Here is a 21,446-nt window from a genome sequence, read left to right as displayed (position 1 = left end):
ATTTATTTAAGAAAGCACTAAACTGTAATAAAGTATTTAATTTGCTTTTTTATTTAAACACGCACACACACATACACACACTCAAGTGGCCTGGGGCAGGAACAGGGAGTGAGTCACTGGCTAGCTACACTGGCCTTCCAGGTAGTGAAAGGGAAAAAAGGAAAGTGAAGCCGGCTGTGGCTGAGGCTGAATGTGGTAGATCTTGAAGGTCGAACCGGGCACTTTGACTTTATTCTGGAAGCAGTGGAGAAAACAGTGAAGATTTTTGAGGAGACTGTAATCAGGCTTGTATTAGCAAACAATCCATCCAATATTTATTGACAACTGCCATCTGCAAGGTGCTGGTGACACATCCGTGAAAAAGGCAGAGCGTCCCTGCAGGGGGGTTACCATCCAGTTGAATCACTTTACTCTGGCAGCCAGTATGAAGAGGGCATTGGAGAGACCAGTGAGAGATACAGCCTGATCTAAGAAGATCTGGAAATTGATGGGGATGAAGAGGCAGACACTGTGGAGACTTCCCCAAGTCAACTATCTATCCAGCTTTCCCTCTTCCACACTCATCAACTGGACAGAATTCTTGGGGGTGAGGACTAGGTTTTAGTGAAATGAAATCTTTATCCTCAGTAGCTCCTGGAATAGTGCTTTGCATATAATGATCTAATAACTGCTTATAGGATTGGATTGTGCAAATGCAGATAGAATAAGGAATTTGGAGGAGACAGTGGTTTGGAAGAAATAATATGTTTCTAAATGGTTGGATGTAGCTATATGGAAGTTCAGTCTTAGAGGTAAGAGGTCAGAGCCAAAGTATACCTATGACCCAGCCCATTAGTATCTGCCCTTAACAGGAAATGGCAGAAGAATTCAACAATTCAAAAGGCTCAAACTTCGAATTGTACACTAAGGCATACCTGGTCTGGCTCTCAGTCTCCCGTTCTACCTGTGCCATTATCCTGGACACATCCTATGCTTTAACCATTCCCCAAAGATGTCTGCATCTCTCATACTCCCCACTTCTCCAAGCCTTGTTCCCTGGCTCAACACAAGATACAAGCAGCTCTCCTAAGGCAATAAATCCTTCCCTCTCCCCTTTCTCATAAGCCCAATGTAATTATTTGTATCACCCTTCCCCTCCACCCCCAAGTTCTTCTCAGCAGCGGCTATGTTTTAGTTGTCTATCTCCAGCATCTGGTCCAGCACCTGGCTCATTTGACTCTTCATGTGTGTTGAGTGAATATTAGAGTGAATGAAACAATGTGAGAAAGGAAGGAGGTCGAGGAACCAAGAGTCAAGGAGGGGAGGATAGTAAGCATTCAAAAGCCTTTCTACTTTCCTCGGAGTAGCAGTATTCATTGAGTCAATAAATATTTATTGAAAGCCTAATGTGTTCCAGGTATACTTTAGTGGCTTCAGGGTCAGAACTGACTCCAAAGGCCTGAGTTAAAATCTTCCAGTTAGTACCCGCGTGACCTTCTGTAAGCTGCTGACCCTCTGTAAAATGGGAACAACAAGAGTACCTATCTCATAGGATTGTTGTGAAGATTAAAGAGCCTGGTCAGGGTGGCTCAGTGGTTGAGCATTGACCTATGAACCAGGACATTATGGTTCGATTCCCAGTCAGGGCATATGCCTGGGTTGCGGGCTCAATCCCCAGTTGGGAGCATGCAGGAGGCAGCCGATCAATGATTATCTCTAATCATTGATGTTTCTCTCTCTCTTTCTCCCTCTCTAAAATCAATAAAAATATATTTTAAAAAAACAACAAGATTAAAGGAGATAACCCATGTGAAGTGCTTAGCGTTGTTTCTATCTCAACATTTAGTAGACAAGGTGGGAGGTAACCAGTATATCAAGAAGGTATACATGTGTATGTAGATTCATGAGCATTCATTTAACAAATATTTCCTAAATGCTTACTGTGTACAAAGCACTTTTCTGAGAGTTCTATTGAGAGGTTTTGGATTCAGTGTCCATCTAGAGACGAACTAGAGAACAAATCAGACCATTATTGACAACGAATCTATTCCAGAGGCCAATCATAGTAATAGGGAACTTCAACTATTCATGTATTCACCTGGACATTGGCAAAAGACCATGGCAAGCCCTCAGTAAATGTTGATTTATTTCATGAATGAACATGCCGAAAGACTCACTTCATTTGATTTTTGTCCTAGTCCTGGGAGAAAGCATCTTCAAATATCTGATATGGATCACTTAATCCCAAGTCCTATCAAATGGCATCCCTACGGCTATGGGATTCCTGTAAAATACTCAGTCTCGTGGAGAAGACAGACACATAAATGAATAATTCGAGTAGCATGTGTTAAGTATTCCCACAGAAATAAATCTAGAGGTTATGAAAGCACAGGGGTAGGGGTGGGGGACACTGTATCCCAAGGTGGGAATTAATTCTTGAAGGTTTCACAGAAATGACACCTTCGCTGAGCATTAAAGGACACTTTATAAAAGGCAGGGAAAGGCATTACAGACATTACAGGCATAGAAGCTGGCCACGTGGCAGGTTTGGGGAGCTCTAGTTAGTTTGGTGTGGCTCTAGCTTAGAGGGCATATGGGTAAGGGCAGGAAATCTAGACAGGAGTCAGTTTATGAAGAGCCCTGTATTCCATGGTTTGAATATTATTGTTTAGCTTTTTCAGTCCTGGCTGCACACTAGAATCACCTGGGGAGCTTTTAAAATATCAATGCCTGGCTCTCACCTCCAGATTGAGTCTAATGGTTTTTTAATGGGAAGAGGCTTGAGCGTGTTTATGTGCTGTGTGGAAGGAAACAAGGGGCTCCAGCATACACCTCACAGGCAGAGATGTGTGAAAAAGAAAAGTTTGTCAATGGACCAGGAGGAAATGGAATAGTTTGGGACCTGTGGGGAGGCTAGGTGGAAGGCCTTGGAGGTCAGAGGGTTCAGTGAAAGTTCACACACCAGGGGCAGGCTGATAAACTGGAGGGGTCCAGGAACTCAGTCTTTTTTTTTTTTTTTTTTATTTATTGGTTTTAGAGAGAGGGAGAAAGAGAAAGGCAGAAACATCAATCTATTGTTACACTTATTTATGCATCCATTGATTGATTCTTGTATATGCCCTAACTAAAGATTGAACCCAAACCTTGGCATATCAGGACAACACTCTAACCAACTGAGCTACCCAGCCAGGGCCAAGAACTCACAATATTGATAAGGATGACAGGAAGTCAGGTGACAATTTCCCCTGGGTCCCATCCTGTCTGACTCCCTCCTCACTCACTGCTCTCTAAGGGGCCTTCTCCATCCTCTTTCCCCAGAAGGCATGGATTTACTTTCTCCATGGGTTTAGTCTGAAAACTGTCACCTGTATAAACTCTATCATTATTTTAGGCTTTATATTTCAGCAGAAAAATTAAAGGAAAGTGGAATCAAACAAACAGGAATGGCAATTAAGTAAAAAATAAGGTATACTTGTATGGGAGGGAGTGAGTGAGTGAGCAGGTGGAGCAGTGGAATAAAGTATGGGAGAGGCGGGGGTGGGGGGGTTGGGGGGATGGTGGCGGTGGCGATGGGGATGTTGTCATCTAAGAACAATAGAAACTAAGGGTCTAGGCTGAGGGACAAGAGGAGTGGCAGGTAGCCTCCTAGGGGCTGTGTCAAGCTTCCCCATCCCCATCTTATAAAGGACAAAGGGCACTTTCTACACAGTACTCACACGGGGGAGTTGAGGGGAGTGCTGAGTCTGTGAGGACAAGGGAGCGAGGATGAGGGTGAAGGGTTTGTCAGTTAATCATTCTACATGTCCCTGGGCCTTAGCCAGATAGAAAGTATACACTGCCTAAGGCTGGGACCTTGGCTGAGGAAAATGGAGCTGGAAAGACATCTGGCTGGCAGAAGGGAGAGGCTGTTTGCAAACACTCATCATATCATCTGGAATCTGGGGGTTTGCTGGACTCTTGAGAGGTCAGGGACAAGAGTGGGTAGCCAATGCCATGGGTATCATAGAGTGTTCCCTGAACTGATCATTGAAAAAGAAACTCAGAAGGAAGAGGGCTGTGATAAAACCTGCAGGAAGAGCTCTGGAGAGAGAAAAGGGGAAGCTTTGGGGTAGGAGACAAACTAGGGGAGATTATTAAAATGAAAGAGATCTAGCAAGATTTGGAACATGTGTGAGAAGAGCCAAAAGGGTAAAAGAGAAAATGTAGCTTACTCTTCAGTACGTTCTCTGGCAAGCATGGGGCCAGCTGCTTTCCACGTGCTCTTCTGGTTCAGTCTTGTAAGGTACTATTATCACTGCTTACCAGATGAAAAGAATGGGGTCAGAAAGGGTGAAGGATCTTTTCAAGGTCACATAGCAAGTAAGGTGGAAACAAATAGGTATTCTAGGCTGAGGAAAAGTGTGGATGAAAGGATGGATGGAAGAAAGCACAGTGATTCTGTTTGGCTAAAGAATAAGGTGAATGAAAGGCCTACTTATGATAGAAGGTTAAAAAAGTAGGTTGGCCCCATATCATGAAGTGTTTTGAATGAAAGAATGAGGAGTTTTTCCTGGCCAGTGTGGCTCAGTGGTTGAGTATCGACCTATGAACCAGGAAGTCACGGTTCAATTACTGGTTGGAGGAGGCAGCCAATCGATGATTCTCTCTCATCATTGATATTTCTATCTTTCTCTCCCTCTCCCTTCCTCTGAAATCAATAACATAGCCAATTGGCCTGGAGGTCAATTCCTCCCAGTGATACCAACAACAATCAAGACTTAACTACAACAAGGCTGTACACACAGACCACAAAGGGGTGCACCAATAGTGTCCACCTCAGGTGACTGGGAGGCCAACCCACTGGGCCATATAGGAAACCTAGCACACAAAGCTACCCTACCAACTCAGGGAAGCAGCGAAAATGTGGAGACAAAGTAACAGATCACAAACGAAAGAAATGGAGGAAAACAAACGACTGGATATAGAATTCAAAACCACGGTTATAAGGTTTTTCAAGAATTTTCTAGAAAAGGCCGATAAATTTAGCCAGACCCTCGAGGATATGAAAAAGGACCAACTAGAAATTAAACATACACTGACTGAAATAAAAAATATTATACAGAGACCTAACAGCAGACTAGAGGAATGCAAGAATCAAGTCAAAGATTTGAAATACAAAGAAGCAAAAAACACTTAACTGGAAAAACAAAAAGAAAAAAGAATCCAAAAAGTTGAAGATAGTGTAAGAAGCCTCTGGGACAACTTCAAGCGTACCAACATCAGAATTATGGGGGTGCCAGAAGAAGAGAGAGAGCAAGATATTGAAAAGCTATTTGAAGAAATAATGACTGAAAACTTCCCCCACCTAATGAAAGAAATAGACTTACAAGTTCAGGAAGCGCACAGAACCCCAAACAAGAGGAATCCAAAGAGGACCACACCAAGACACATCATAATTAAAATGCCAAGAGCAAAAGATAAAGAGAGAATATTAAAAGCAGCAAGAGAAAAACAGTTAATTACCTACAGGGAGCATCCATACGATTGTCAGCTGATTTCTCAACAGAAACTATGCAGGCCAGAAGGGAGTGGCAAGAAATATTCAAAGTGATGAATAGCAAGAACCTACAACCAAGATTACTCTACCCAGCAAAGTTATCATTCAGATTGGAAGGTCAGATAAAGAGCTTCACAGATAAGAAAAAGCTAAAGGAGTTCATCATCACCAAACCAGTATTATATGAAATGCTGAAAGGTATTCTTTAAGAAGAGGAAGAAGAAAAAAAGTAAAGATAAAAATTATGAGCAACAAATACATATCTATCAACAAGTGAACCTAAAAACCAAGTGAATTAAAAATCTGAGGAACAGAATAAACTGGTGAATATAATAGAATCAGGGGCATAGAAAGGGAGTGGACTGATAATTCTCAGGGGGAAAGGGGTATGGGGGGTGCAGGAAGAGACTGGACAAAAATCATACACCTATGGATGAGGACAGTCGGAGGGGAGGTAATGGCAGAGGGTGGGGTGGGAACCGGGTGGAGGGGAGCTATGGGGGGGGAAAAAGGAGAAACTATTGTAATAATCTGAACAATAAAGATTTATTAAATTTTTTTAAAAATAATATTTTTTAAAAAGAAGAATGGGGAGTTTCATTTGTATTGGGTGTGTCCCTGATTTTTAAGAAAGGGGGTTGGTATGAGCCCCGTTGTTCTTTACAAAGATAAACCTGATGACAGTAAGCTATATTATCAAGAGAAAAACGAGGGATGGAGACCATCTGAGAGAACAGCTGAGAGGCACAGATGTGACACAATGAAGGTCTGAACCAGAGCAATCAACATGAGAAGGAAGAGAGAGGAACCAGAACTGACAGCAATGTTAAGCTGATAACCCAGGTGAAGCAGGATGGAGAAAATGAATGCAGTTTTGGGACATGCTGAGTTCAAGGTAAGGCAATCTGAAACACAGTACTGTAAGTTCAGGAAAAAGGACAGGGCCTGAGAAAAAAAAACCCAAGGACTCTGTAGAGGTGAAACAATACAAAGTGGACCATGGGAGCTCTAATTTGGATTGTATTCAGACACTTTCCCATCCCCCTGCTTTCATTTCCTTTAAGGAATTCCTGCCCTACCCCACCGGCCCATTAATCACAGTGTTCTCCCCCTTCTCCCAACTCAAGCTCCTAATGGCACAGTATCCAGGCAAGGTCAAGAATTCTTATATAAAAGTAAAATAAGAGTTCTTCCACATGGCAAGTTATATTACTAAAGAGTGGAAAATGCAGAAACAGAGAACACAGACGACACTGGAGCCCCAAGCCCCCCTAGAGCCTGTCACCCTTCCACTTAACTTCTGCATAACCCCAAATACAACTGGGTCCCCTTTTTTGTTTTTGGTTTAGTTTAATTGTCATGTGTTGCAATCAAAACAGTTTCATATACCATTCAATAAAAATGAGGTTGCTCTGGAAAGTAGAGGAAGAGGGGGATAACAGTCAGCATTTGAGTGCTGACTATATATATGCCTAAAAGGCCTTGTATGCTCTTCAAAGAAGCTTGGACTTGATCCTGTAGAAAATTAAGGTTAAATTTAATTTTAAATAATCTTGCTCAGGTGAAGGTAGCCTTTGAGGTCGGTGCTGTAATCCCATTTTACAGAGGTGGAAATTGAGGATTTAAACTTGTAAATAAGTAAACTGCAATGGGATTATAGGTACTATAATGGAGGTGTGCAGAGGATATAGGAGAGGTCTGATTTATGAATGGTCAATTATACAGGGGAGGAGACAACACTTGAACTGGAAGGGTGAATCGTTCACTGGGGAACAAGGGGCTTGGAGCAGGAAAAAGAGAGGGTAGACATTCCAAGTAGAGGGCAAAGCATGTTTAAGCCATTGAAGTGTGAGACAGTCCAATTCCCACGTATTTCCTTATGGATATAGCTGACAGCACTTAGAGTTTAGTGGCAAGAACAGTGGAGTGTGCCATAAAAAATAAGGCCTGAAGAATGGATGGTGAGTGTGAAGGGAAGAGAAGCATGCATGGAGTGCTGGTTGTAGTACCCAGTGAATTATGCACAGCCACCCACGAAGACATGAGGCCAGGGCAAATAAGTAAGGACAATCAAGGAGAGAACTGATCATAGCTGCACAGAGAGATCTGAGTGCTGCAGGCCCCTGTTTAAAAACAGAATGTAGGCAGACAATGGAACTGAGTCTTTACCTGGTTTGGACAGGGAAGAGATATAGTATAGGAGGGATGAAATAGAACATTTCAGGTGAGGGAGTTTGTCATTTGGACTCAAATAAAAATGATGCAATTTAAGAGACTAAACTGGGCTCATTAGGAAGAGGATAGATGACAACTAAGTGGGAGAAAAAAAATTCACAAAACTAGATTTGAAAATGTCTTATATCAGATAAGTCAGTGACTGCTCTACATGAGGTGCTAAGGAGACAACATGGGAAATGAAATGAGCATGAGGGTGTCTCTGAGGCCAAGCTCCTGAGATGTGAGCACAGACAAGCTGCAGAGGAAAGAAAAGGTTACTTCCTCAGAAATATTGGTCAATCATTGATTTAAGCAACAATTACTGAGAGCAGAATCTATACACTACCTTGAGGATAAGTAATATTTATTGAGCTTCTACTATTGTCAGGCACTATTCTAAACACTCTCTCTCTATTAATCTATTTAAACTTCACAGCAAACCAATGAAATAGCCACTATTATTATCATCCCCACGAATTAAAAAAAAACACTGAGGCACAGAGAAGTAAATTAACTGGCCCAAAACCACACAGCTAGTAAGTGTCACAGCTAGGATTCAAACCCAAGCAGTCTGGCACTAGAACCTGCTTTTAACCCAAATGCTACATTACAGATGCTGTAATATAAGACACATTGTCTTGCCAAAGATCACACAATTCTCAGGTGGAAAAACTGGGATTCAAACCCTGACAGTTTAACGTGCTTGAACTTGGGGGACAGTAAAGGGCAGCAAGAGCTAGACTTAGTATGTACAAGGTACAAATGTGGAGCATAAAAGAGGAGGTAATTGACCTTACCCAGTGGGAGTGGCAGGGAATTGAGGACAGATTGGGTTGTTGGAAAGCTTCAGAGGAATGACTCATGAGCTGAATTTTGAAGGATGATTCGGTATTCATCGGACAGAATGATGGGGCAAAGTGTTCCATGCAGAGGCACCAGTGGTAATAAAGAAATGGAGGCTGGATCGGCTGGTATTGCTGAGCATCCGACCCATAAACCAGGTCAAAATTCAATTGCCAGTCAGGGGACGTGCTGGGGTTATAGGCTTGATCCTCAGTAGGGGGCGTGCAGGCAGTAGCCGATGAATGATTCTCTCTCATCACTGATGTTTCTCTCTCTCCCTTCCTCTCTCTGATATCAATAAAGACATTGAAAAATTTTTAAAAAGAAATGGAGGCTGATAAAAGTCTGTATACCTGAGGAATAGAGTGAGTGACAGGACAATATAGAAAATAAGTCAGGGGCTAGATCACACAGAATCTTATTTACCTTCCCAAGAAATTTGAGCTGTTTTCCAAACTTTTCCAGTGAAGTAAATGTAATGGCAAAAAAAGATAAAGAAAATAATTAATATCCCCAGGGAATCTGGTGGCTTAGTCTGAAACCCTTCAGACTACAGTCATGCGCCACACGGCATTTTGGTAAACAACAGACCGCATATACAGCAATGGTCCCATCCTATCTAATAAAAGAGTACTATGCAAATTGATCGTACCTCCACTACACCCACAAACCATGCCCACCAGCCAATCAGGAGCAAGTATGCAAATTAACCCAACCAAGATGGCTGTGGCCATGGAGAGAGCAGGAGGCTTGAGTTGCCCCCGGCAATGGAGGAAGCCAAGCTTTCCAACCACTCTGGCCTGCCTTGGCCTCTGCTCAAGGCTACAAAGTTTCAATTGATCCGGGACACCCTTCAGGGCAAACCAGCTGGCCCCCACCCGTGCACTAGCCTTTATCCTATCTAATAAAAGAATATGCAAATTGACCATCACTCCAACACACAAGATGGCTGCCCCATGTGGTCAAAGATCCTGTCCCCATGTGGACACAAGATGGCCGCCACAAAATGGCCAGCAGGGGAGGGCAGTTGGGAGGGACCAGGCCTGCAAGGGAGGGCAGTTGGGGGCGATCAAGCCTGCAGGGGAGGGCAGTTAGGGGCAAACAGGCTGGCAGGGGAGCAGTTAGGCATCAATCAGGCTGGCAGGGGAGTGGTTAGGGGGTGATCAGGCTGGCAGGCAGAATCGGTTAGGGGCAATCAGGAAGGCAGGCAGGTGAGCAGTTGGGAGCCAGCAGTCCTGGATTGTGAGAGGGATCAGACCTAAACGGGCAGTCGGACATCCCTCAAGGGGTCCCAGATTAGAGAGGGTGAAGGCTGGGCTGAGGGACACCCCTCACCCCGTGCACGATTTTCATGCACCGGACCTCTAGTAAGATTATAATAGAATTGAAAAATTCCTTTCGCCTAGTGATGTCGTAGCCATCATGTCCTAGTGCAATGCATTACTCATGTGTTTGTGTTGATGCTGGTTTCCAGTGTCCTAGGTCTTCACATTCACTCGCCACTCACTCACTGACTCACTCAGCAAATCCAAGTCCTGTAAGCTCCATTCATTGTAAGTGCCCTATACAGGTGAACCATTTTTTATTTATTTATTTATTTATTTTGTATTTACTTATTTTTTAAATATATTTTATTGATTTTTTACAGAGATGAAGGGAGAGGGACAGAGAGTTAGATACATCGATGAGAGAGAAACATCGATCAGCTGCCTCTTGCACACCCCCTCCTGGGGATGTGCCCGCAACCAAGGTGCATGCCCTTGACTGGAATCGAACCCGGGACCCTTCAGTCCGCAGGCCGATGCTCTAGCCACTGAGCAAAACCAGTTAGGGCCATTTTTTATTTTTTATACTATTTTTACTGTGCCTTTTCTATGTTTAGATACAAGTGCCTACCATATTGAGGATAGTAACATGCTGTACAGGCTTGTAGCCATACAGGGTGGCAAATCCCTTCCAAACGTTAGCCCCTATGTGTTCAAGGCTGTCAGGCCAGAGTCATATTAAGCCTCCCCAGTTACAATGAACCCTCAGGACTGATTTAAAAAAAAAAAAAGGGACCAAAGCCCCTGGCCCTACTTCTGGCCTGTTGCTAAAATTCAGTAAGTTATCCCCCAAAATCTGAAGCAGATGGAAGAAAACATACATCCCTCAGTAGTTTCTCTGGACAGTAATCAGGAGTTGACTCAGGGTGGGCGTTTGGAAGGATTCAGCCTCTGTCCTGCCTGGTGCTGGGATCAGCTCATACGGCTCCTGTGTCCACAGGGCACAGAGAACACATTGTCCATAGGAGGATTATTCTGGACAAGAAGCTCAGACAAAGGGAGAGGTTGTTCCCAGCTGCCTGGGGGAGGTGAGAAGGGGGTGGGAAAAGGGACCAGCCTTGCACTAGGGCATTCCTACAGAGTTCAGCTTCTTCCCCCCAGCAGCAGGATGGGAGGTGGGCACTACACAACCTCTCCATCTCAGTTCTAATGCCAGGACCCCTTATGGAGTTGGAAGGAGCACTTAGCTACAACCTACCTGTCTTGGCTGTTTCCCAAGAAAGTACAAGGTTAACTGAAGTAAGCTAGCTAGGCAAGACAACAATACACATCAGAAGGGGAAGAAAATGGGGTGACTGGGGCAAAGATCAAAAGGGAGGCTCAACAATGACCCAATCCCAACCTTAGGACAGAGCCGGAGAAGGAGAGGTCCTAGGCAGGTGTCACACAGACAGAGATTCAGTAAGCTCCCACCTTCAGGATGAACTCAGTGCTGAGTAAGATCTCGAGATTTCACAGCTGCTGTTTTCTCCATGCTAGATATAAACCTGGAAGACAATCTCATTCTCCAGGGGCCCCAAAGAGTAGGAGAAAGCAGAGCAGTCAGAAACTGAGGAATATTACCAGAGTAGGGCAAGAGAGCCATCTTTTGCAAATCCTAAATTTGAGCACGTCATGTCCTCTTTTTTTTTTTTTTTAATACATATTTTTATTGATTTCAGAGAGGAAAGGAGAGGGAGATAGAATCACCAATGATGAGAGAATCATTGATCAGGTACCTCCGCCACGCCCCCTACTGCGGATGAGCCTGCAACCTAGGCATGTGCCCTTGACTGGAATCGAACCTGGGACCCTTCAGTCCACAGGCCGACGCTTTACCCACTGACCAAACCAGCTAGGACCGTCATGGTCTCTTCTTCAAAGGAAACTCCATATATATTCCCTCCTGAGGGAAAGAGTGTGTTAGGAGTGGGAAATGCATACTCTCTACTGGGTTGTATGGGCCCCATAGTTGGCGATGCTACATAGGTTGTGTGCTCCAGAGGATTTGGGGCGGGAGTGGGCTTGGAAGTGAGAGCGTGTGCTTTCAAAGTTTAGAAGTTGGAGATGTGAATGCCTCCAGAATAAGGAATATTGATTTATGGGCACAAAATACAGGTCAGGTACTGCGTATGTTCCTGTTGGGGCAGAATATTTCCATTCTTGGAGGACAAGGAATCCATTACAAATAGTACAGGGGGAATAAAGTCAGTATTAACCATAGACAACAAAGAAACGTGGGTTTAGTGCCTTTCAGCAGGAAGGAATCTTTTGGTGGAATAAGGAATAGCAGATGCCAAAAGTTTGCTTCAGGGATTTTACAGAAGCACAGCATAAACCCTAGGCAATATGAGTTAGCTTCGACAACACCAGTAGGAAGGGAAGGGATAAGAAGATAAACAACACCTGAGCCCTAGCTGGTTTGGCTTAGTGGATAGAGCATCAGCCTGTGGACTGAAGGGTCCTGGGTTCGATTCCAGTCAAGGGCACATGCCGGGTTGTGGGCTCGATCCTCCCCCCCCCCCCCGCCCCCCGGGTTAGAAATGTGCAATAGGCAGCCTATCAATAATTCTCTCTCATCATTGATGTTTCCATCTTTCTCTCCCTCTCCCTTCCTCTCTGAAATTAATAAAAATTTATTTTTTTTTTTTAAAAAAAGAACACCTGAGTAAGCTGACATGGGAGAAAGGTCTGGCTTTGCCTCAGAGCCAATGACATGACTCCCTGGGCTGCTGTGTGATATGGTCAGTGTAATTGTGGATACCATTTCTTGTCTTGATGGAACAGGAATGAATGTGACATCTGGGACCACTTTTCCAGTCCTCTGCTGCCACAGCCTGGCAGAATTCTGCCTGGCACTGAACAGATGCCAAAGTACTAGGTGCAACTAAAGAGAACAGAAAAAAGGCAGCTAGAAGGCTGTCCTCATAACTCAGGACTTTTAGATCAAAGCTAATCAAAGATAAAACTTGTTAGGGAGAACAAATTACAATTACCTTGAAGCAATCTTGAAAGTCTCTGATGAAGCAACCTTGAAAGTTTCATAAATTGCTGTCAGATATGCCTAACATCTGACCATCAAAATTTAAGTAACTTTATTCAGAGAAACCCTTTGATCCACTTCTGCTGACCTAACCCCTGCCCTTGCCCAAAATGAGCAAGAAAGGCAACTCAGACTGGAGACTCAAAATCACTCTGCTCTTCAACTTAAAAATGCAGGCAAAGGCACTGGTGGCTACCCATTCCCATGATTGATCTGGCGCTTCCTTGAAGCACAGGCTCATGGAGAGCAGAGCAGGCCCAAGCTTTACCAAAGCTTTAGGTAGCTCGTTCACCCAGCCCAGAAGCCTCATTGCCTAGCTTGAAGACATGACCAGGATGGAGCCTGGGCAGAGACAGTGTGCCTCTAAGGACACAGAGGCTGCCACAGTTTCTAGCAGCACAAAATAAGCAGACTTTCCAACAGCACAGAGTGGTCTATGATCCTGTGTTCATCAGCTCACCACTGACATGAAGCAGTATCAGATCAGGGTCGGTTCTGGATCAAGGACTGAGGAGGGCAGTAGGGAGAAATGGCTGTAGAAACTATCATTTATTGAATACCAATTATTTCATATACTGTGCTAAGTGTTTTACATTCATTTTCTCATTTAATCCTCACAACAACCTTATGACGTAGGGATTATTACCATTTACAAATAAGAAAACAGGCTCAGAAAAATTAGGTCACTTGCCCAAGGTCACACAGTCAGTGGTAAAGCTGGGATTTGTCTGTTGCTGAAAGCCCATGTCCTTTTATTGTACCCATCTAGGTCAGTTTGGGCAAAAGGCAATTTCACTGCCCAGCTCTACAAAGAGCACCTGGGAGTAGAGGTCGCTGGCCACACTCACCGCTGGTAGGGATGCATTGAAGCTGACTTGATGTTGGTTTTTATTCCACTTGGCATTTTCCCTACAAGGAACATAAAGAAAGATGCCTGATACATAGTAAGACTTTTATGATAATTCAGAAATGTGGTCTCTCAAGTTTCCTTCTGCCACCCTCTCTATCATCTCAGAACCTCTGTAGCATCTGACCCTGGACGCCAAAGCTCAGAGGCGTGGTTGCACACCAGCTCTCTCCCTGATGGTATCTAAGAGGAAAGGGCTGTTTGGTGGGAGATGGGGTAGTGGGAGGGATCAGACTCCTGCTCACCTATTCCTAGAAAAGATAGCTAAATCTGTGTGACCCCCATTCACAGGTAAAAAAATATATTCATTTATTTTAATTGTCCCTTTTCTCAGACAGTGTTGAAGGAAATATCTCTTCTAGTTACTTGCATCTGAACTCCTCCAGACTGTTCTCATCATCACTAAAAGTGAGCAGGAGAGACAGAATATGGAGAAAAGAATACATGTAGCACTGGAAACTTGCTGCTTATCAATTCTCAACCCAACACCTTAATTAAGGTCTGACCATCGGTTTCTCTAAGAAAAAGCCCCATACATACCTAGTATCCAGAGTAAATGGAACAGAAGGGTAGTTGAGACAGAGGTCTGAGATAGGGGTTGGAGGTGAGAGCAGTTTCTGCTATTCAAAGTTATTCTTCATTCTCTGGAGTTTGTTAGCATCTCAAATGAGATTTTTACTCTTAAAAATTGTTTTCTGGGTCACAGTCCAGGAGAATGGGAGAAAATCTCCAGGTCTGGGGAGGCTGAAGGCTCAGACAATTCAGCTTATTTTCACTTCCCTGCTCAAGGTCTGTCACCATGTCAATCCTTGCCACCTTACCTGGTTGACCTGCTTGGGCCATTTGCACCCCACTGAGAATGGACTGCTGCTGGCTTGGAGCACCTGTCATCTGCACCTGCTGTAATCCTGAGGCTCCTGCAAGGATTGTTCCAGTTCCTGGCTGGCCTGGCTGGCCAGGTCCACTGCTGCCTGCAGGTCTCCAATTAGACAGCCCTTTTCCAAAGGCAACAGCTGCCACCAAGGCATTGGTGTCTGCAGGGTTAAAGGTCTGCTTGTTTGGCCGGAGACCTGAAGAAAAAGGTGAGTGAGGACCCTGAGGCATACCTCTGACCCTGGACTGAACCTAGCAGTAGGAAGACCAGTATGAGTACCAGGGCTTAGAGTTCTGACTTTAGCATCATCTAGACTCCCTGGTAGCCCCGAGGAAGAGCCAAAGAACCTCCACAACTATCTCAGAATTAGCCCTTTTCACTTTGCCCATTTCCTCCATCTGTTCCAGGGCTGGACTTAAACACAAAAAGCTAACAAAATGGATACATACCCTTTCCTAAGCAGCTCATTCTTATATGTCCTCACTTCGCTACTAACCACCATTCCTGTAAAAGTGATCTTATCCCTCTTTCCTTTTCCATTTTTTAAAAATTTATTTTTATTTTAAATCCTCACCTGAGGATATTTTTTTTCCATTGATTTTTAGAGAGAGAGGAAGGGAAGGAGGGGAAGAAAGGGAGAGAAACATCGATGTGAAAGAGACATCAATTGGTTGCCTCCAACATGTGCCCCGATAGGGGCTGGTGATGAACCTGAAAACCAGGCACATGCCCTTGACTGGGAGTTGAACCTGCAATCCTTCAGTGATAGGAACTGGTGTGCTAACCACTTAGCAACACCATCCAGGGAACTCCATTACTTATTACTATTATTGGCTGTGTGCCTTTGGGCAAGTTTCTAACCTTCTATGTATATAAAAGCCTAAGCGACCATCACAACCGAACAGACAACCGAACAGGCTGCGTGGAGCGACTAGGCCAGCAGGGGGTTAGTGAGGGGCAACCAAACGACCGAGCAGCAGGCTGTGTGGGGCGACCAGGCCAGCAGGGCAGGGGCAGTAAGGGGCGACTAGGCTGGCGGGGGGCAGTTAGGGGTGACCAGTCCGTCAGGGCAGGGCAGTTGGGGCAACCAGGCCAGCAGGGGGGCAATAAGGGGCAACCAGGCTGGCAGGGGGGCAGTTGGGGGCAACCAGGCTGGCCAGAGGGGCAGTAAGGGGTGACCAGGCTGGCAGGTGGGACAGTTGTGGGTGACCAGGCCGGTGGGGGGGCGGGGGCAGTTGTGGGCGCCCAGGCTGGGGGGGAGTGGGGGCAGTAAGGGGTTGAGCCTAAACGGGCAGTCAGACATACCCTGAGGGGTTCCGGATTGGAGAGGGTGCAGGCTGGGCTGAGGAGATTTCCCCCTCCCCCAGTGCACAAATTTCGTGCACCAGGCCTCTCGTTTTATATAAAAGAAGAAAGAGTATCTGACTTATGGAGTAAGGATTAAACTCAGGACTTTCCTTCTCCATTTTGCCACCGATCCCTCCATACCTCCACTCTCTGATTCTCGTTCCTCTTTGCTGATTTTCTCCAAAAGGTTTGAGCACATTTTATTTAAGCTCTGGATCTGCTTCTGTAACACACAAATTGGTACAGAGATTAGGGCAAGCAAGAAATGATTGTGGGGAAGTTGCTTTCTTGTGCACTTTTAGGGGCCATTTATATGCAATCAACTGTGCATCCTATGAAACAGCAATGGTAAAGCCTAGCTTCTCACGTGGGACTTGGGGAATGGGGTCAGCAGGGCAGTGAATCAGTCCAACCTGAGCTACATCAGCACCGATGCGGGCTGCATCTGTTGTCAGTTGCTTCTCTTGCTCTTCAACCTCAGGGTCAGGCTTAGTTCTCAGATGGTCAGGGACTACCTCATGGCTGAAAACAGGTACTCGTCCTTCAGTCTGCCGCTGTTAAACACAGATTTTATTAATCATCCTAGGCATTCCAAGATTCCATCTGGACCGATATATAGTTCCTGTCACAGGCAAACAGTGCATTTTCAGAGAAAACACAGCCTAAGACATATGATACTTAGCTTCCTACGACACTATACTCCTCACTCCATCATTCATTTCTGTCTCCTCACACTCCTATCTGCACTAGACACAGGGGCAAACCTCTCTGCTACATTTTAATCAAAGAGTAAAATATACAAAGTCACAAAAGAACATGCATTTTGCTCGAGATAGGTGTTGGATGAGAAAGGCCTTTGCCTTGGTAGCAAGGTCCTCAGGTTTATTTGGGAGTAGCTCCCCAACTCCAGGACAAAAAGCAAGGCCTCCAAAATGCAGCCTCACTTTTTATCGCCACATACTGCTCCACATTCAGAACTTCTACAATAACCAGCCAACAACTGTGCTCTAGGTCCTTATCGAAGAACTTAATTTCCCAAGTTGTACCCTTCTCCTCCTCTTACCATGAGATCTTCATCACGGTCTGGGGACAACACCAGAGGGATGATGACCTGGTTACGGAACAGTGGTGTCTTTTCATGCTTCAAGACCTTGTTCAGAGTGTTCAACTGTCCAGAGAGCAAGGCAAAGCTGTCCAGGACAGAGGGCCTGGTGGTAGTAAGAAGGTGTCAGCATATTTCCATTGATGTAGCCTCAAAGGGATCCTTCAGATTAGGAATACCCAGACTCACCCCCAAAAGACTCATAGCCCTAAAGCTGGACTGGGTAGGAACCACAGTGTCTTATAGGGATTGTGGGGTTAGGAAAGAGGGACACACGTTCAGTTTCTGACAAGGATGGAGAAAAAAGACAGTTCACTACTTGAATGGGGTGAAGAACAGTAGCAAAATAGGAACCATGCCTACACTGTTATCACTAAAAGTTCAGAAACTGAGTAAAAGCCTCTTTTCTGGCCTGGAAATAGGAACTATATTTCCAGAGTAGGTTGGACTTAAAAGACTCACCAATACCTATGGCAAGAAATCCAGTAAGACCTTTGTGTTCCTACTGTAGTGGGAGGATTTCTTTTCAAAGAAGTCAAAAGGTGAGAATCAAAAGCTAGAAAGAACCTGGGTTGGGAAACTGGGCATTTCTCTACTTCCTTGCCATGGAGGCCCTAAATTATACTTCACTTGTTAAATGTTGGGAAACCTAGCTCTTACCAAATCATAAGATGTTTGCAAACTGATAAATGGCTCTATCACTAGAGGTGCCCTATTCACCAGGAGGCTTGTCCCCCACCCCCACCCATGCAGCCCTCCCCAGATTACCCTGACCACCCTTACCAGGTCAACCGGTCATACTCGTTCTCTAGTTTGTAAATGAAACTCCCCAGTGAGTTCTTCAGATCAGCCACTTGACTCAGCAGTGCATCTAATGATGCTTCAAGCTGCTTCTCCTCCCTCTGCACCAATAGGAACAGGTTGGGTACCCAGATGAGTGTGAGTATGACACATACAAAGGAAGGCTGAAAAGCCAGGATGACAGTATGCAACACTATTAAGTAACACAGGATCTCATTGGCATAGGAGAGCCAGGTTGTTTTCTATCTTTGGTATTTGGGTTACAGACAGCATCAACCCTTAGACCTTTCAACTCATTCACCTGAACTCGATTCTTCCTACCAACTGATTCCTTTCTCCATCATTTCCTAATGCATGCCTGGTTTTTCTCTGTACTAGGTATACTCTATTCTCTCATTGAGAAATTTTCTTGAGACCTAATGTCTGGGTTTATTCACTTTTGTGTACCTCTGCAGCATATGTACTACTCTGTTCTAGAGCTTGCCTTGTGAGCCAGGCTGTTCTTGTCAATGGCACACAATCTCTTGAGAAATCTACCTATACATGAAGGTTTCTCTGACCACTGACTGGCCTTGTACCACCACCGCACCCCTGGCCCCAACTCTTCATTTGCCTTCAGCATTTGATGTTTCAACCTTCTCCTTGCTGAATTAATCTGCACTCATTTTATCTCTGTGCCAACATTCCTGTGCTCCTTTCACAGGCTTATAAACATTTACTGACAGACTACCAGGTGCAAGAAACTATGATAAATGAACAACAAAACAACATAATGAATGGGGAAGGCCTGGGGTGGGGGTTGAGGGGGCAAAAAAAGGGAGAAAATGGGAGACATCTGTAATACTGTCAGCAATAAAATAAAAATAAAATTGAAAAATAAAAATGTCGCCCTAGCTGGTTTGGTTCAGTGGATAGAGCATCGGCCTGGGGACGGAAGGGTCTTGGGTTCCATTCCAGTCAAGGGCACATTGGGGGGGCGGGGGGGAGGTGCAGGCTTAATCCCCAGTAGGGGGCATGCAGGAGGCAGCAGATTAATGATTCTCATCATTGATGTTTCTATCTCTGTCTCCCTCTCCCTTCCTCTCTGAAATCAATAAAAATATATATTTTTTAAAATGCACATGTCCTAAGCACCAGCCAAAAAAACTGTAAATGCTGGAGGGTCTGCAAAATAATTTTTTTTCTATCTATCGCCTCCAGTTTTACTTTGGGCACAGGTTGGGAAATGGTCTTGCAAACTCGCCAATGTGCAGGGCAGGAGCCACCCAGGGCCTCAGATTATCATTAGTTTAGCTTTTGGCCACAGGGGTTCCACAATTTCTTCATCCCTCGGGCTTCTCTCCAATTACAAATTCCCTGTTATTTCGGCATCCAACAGCCGGCCAAACCGGCACTTTCTTGAATCATCTTCCTTGGAATGCAGCTCAACCTTCCCAAATGACAACCTGATCCTTTCCCATAACCTAGCAAGTCAGTGCTGCTTCCTCCCTCCCGATAGAGCCGTAGTTTGTCTCTGGTCAGCGGGGCTCCCAGCCCATCTCATCTCCGCCCCTCCTCCCCGGCAGGCCTCGCCCCTCCACCCCACGTCCCCTTAAGTGTCAGCCTCAGGCTCTGCCCCCTACTCTCAGCTTCAACTCCTCATCCTCTCCTCGGTCAGCCTACTCTCGGTCCGGTTAACCGAAGCTAGGTGGCTGTATCGATAGCCCCGACCAGATACTCACCTGCATAGCGGCGGCAGTGTCGGCGGCAACGACCTCCTCTTCCGGTTTCCAGTCGACAAGTCACGCTGAGAGGGCTCCTTCCACCAATCAGAGAGCTCATACGTTGTCCCGCCTACCCACTTCCTGTTCCTGCCAGGTGCGCGGTAGCTGGGTCCGGGGTCTCTGGCCCGGGCCGGCGCGGGAGCGCTGTGTGATGGCCTCGGAACGCCCGGAGCCGGAGGTGAGGGGCGGGCGGGCGCAGCTCTGGTCCCCGAGACCCGAGGGTCCGGCGGCCTGGTACGGCCGTGGCCTCCTCCGGGTCTTGGGGCGACCGGGCTAGCCCCGAAGGCCTGTCAATTGAGCCCCCTTCCCGAGGTCCGCAATTTCCTCGAGGGGAAACTCGCTGCTTTGTTTTGTTGACTGAAATTTCATCCACGTCGCCGACTCTAAGGCTCTTGGGTTCTTTGACCTAATAATAGTATTAAACCCTTGATTTTGATTTTCTGTTGCAGTTTCAGGGGGCAACAGGGCGATAGACTTACTTTGCCGATTTCTGCATTTCTGCAAACATTGGAATCCCATAAACAGCATGAAATAATATATTTCTAGCGTTCATGCTTAGGGAAAGCAGTTTTGGTTTCGTGAGAATATTTTTGTCTCGGAGTGAAACCTCGTTCCAATATTGTGCTAACTTGGGGCAAGTTTTGACATCCCAGATGTTGTTTCCTTCATAAAATACCTATCTTATGGTGTGTTGTGAGGATCACATGTATTAAACCAGAAAATGCATTTGAGGTATCAATTAGATGGTAAGGACCACGAAAGGAACTTCATATACCTTGTGTTATTCAAACTTGTGCAAGGAAGGTGTCAATACTCATTCTCGTTTACAAATAAGGAAATTGAAAAGTGAGGGAAGTTAAGTACCTTACTCAGGTGCTACTCAGCTGGCGGGTAGCAGAATTCTGGAGTTAGAAGCTCCGAGCATAAAATTGCTCAGATTTGGAAGGAACAACATCACTGGGAGAGGTGTCCAATATTACAAGAGAATATGAGTAGGTGGGAAGGGTGAGGGGTGTGTATGATGACACATGTAATAGTCATTACTAAATGATTACTGCATACCAGGCATCATCCTAAGCACTTTTCCAATACCAGTTAATGCTCTCAACCCTGTGAAGTAAACACTATTATCATCCCCATTTTTCAGTTGTGGAAACAGGCACAGAGATACTCAGAGAAACAAAGTTGCACAGCTAGTAAGTCCTAGAGCCAGGACTCCAAAAACAGGTGGCCTGGCTCCAGATCTTATGTTCTTAACCATAATGTTTAATAATAATAAGTATCCTATATAATAAAAGGTTAATATGCAAATTGTCCCTTCTACCGGGAGTTTGACCAGGGGGCAGGGCCAGCCCACCAACGCCCTTGGCCCCTCCCCCCATGCTCGAATTGATGCACCAGGCCTCTAGTTTATAAATAATAAAGTAGCCATGAGATGGCAAATCTCCAGTTCACTGGGATTTGATGTGATGAGACTCAGGATTAAGTAGGAAATTATGCCTTATTTAAAATAAACATATTCACGGGAATAGCCCATGCATCAGAAATACCAGTATTGAGAAAAACCATGAAAAAATTTGTAGTCTATTTTGTTATGGGTTAAAATGAGAAAATAAAATAGGGAAATACAACATACTTTCTAGGCCTAATGCAAACCATATATGTAAATTTTCTAGTAGCCACATTTAAAAAGGTAAAAAGAATCGGAGAAAAATTAGTCATATATTATT

At 45.0% G+C, this 21,446-nt stretch overlaps 2 protein-coding genes across 2 annotated transcripts in view; one reads left to right on the top strand and one right to left on the bottom strand.

Annotated features, from left to right (window-relative positions):
- Positions 1-102: 102 nt before the first annotated feature.
- Positions 103-19,697, bottom strand: MED8 (mediator complex subunit 8). Its single transcript, XM_008151255.3, has 8 exons — positions 19,675-19,697; positions 17,936-18,054; positions 17,114-17,258; positions 16,464-16,604; positions 16,192-16,273; positions 14,651-14,899; positions 13,771-13,831; positions 103-234 (listed from the first exon to the last, which is right to left on the bottom strand). The coding sequence occupies exons 1-8, from the start codon at positions 19,678-19,680 to the stop codon at positions 114-116; spliced, it is 924 nt and encodes a 307-aa protein (XP_008149477.2). The 5' UTR covers positions 19,681-19,697; the 3' UTR covers positions 103-113.
- Positions 19,698-19,799: 102 nt separating this feature from the next.
- Positions 19,800-21,446, top strand: part of SZT2 (SZT2 subunit of KICSTOR complex) — a 66,752-nt gene continuing 65,105 nt past the window's right edge. The window contains exon 1 of the mRNA XM_028160220.2: positions 19,800-19,894. Within this exon, the coding sequence (XP_028016021.2) occupies positions 19,868-19,894 (27 nt within the window). The 5' untranslated portion in view covers positions 19,800-19,867. The remainder of the gene's footprint in view (positions 19,895-21,446) is intronic.

The sequence above is a fragment of the Eptesicus fuscus genome, chromosome 9 (genome assembly GCF_027574615.1).
Source record: "Eptesicus fuscus isolate TK198812 chromosome 9, DD_ASM_mEF_20220401, whole genome shotgun sequence".
Taxonomy (NCBI): domain Eukaryota; kingdom Metazoa; phylum Chordata; class Mammalia; order Chiroptera; family Vespertilionidae; genus Eptesicus; species Eptesicus fuscus.
This window is presented reverse-complemented; position numbering and strand designations above follow the sequence as displayed.

What these genes read in the sequence shown, in the direction of transcription:
- MED8 (XM_008151255.3), bottom strand. An exon ending in GAGTATGACCGGTTGACCTG is followed by an intron (nt 17,259 to 17,935) that starts GTAAGGGTGGTC and finishes TACTACCACCAG; the next exon opens with GCCCTCTGTCCTGGACAGCT. An exon ending in ACGAGAATCAGAGAGTGGAG is followed by an intron (nt 14,900 to 16,191) that starts GTATGGAGGGAT and finishes CTTTTTCTTCAG; the next exon opens with GTCTCCGGCCAAACAAGCAG.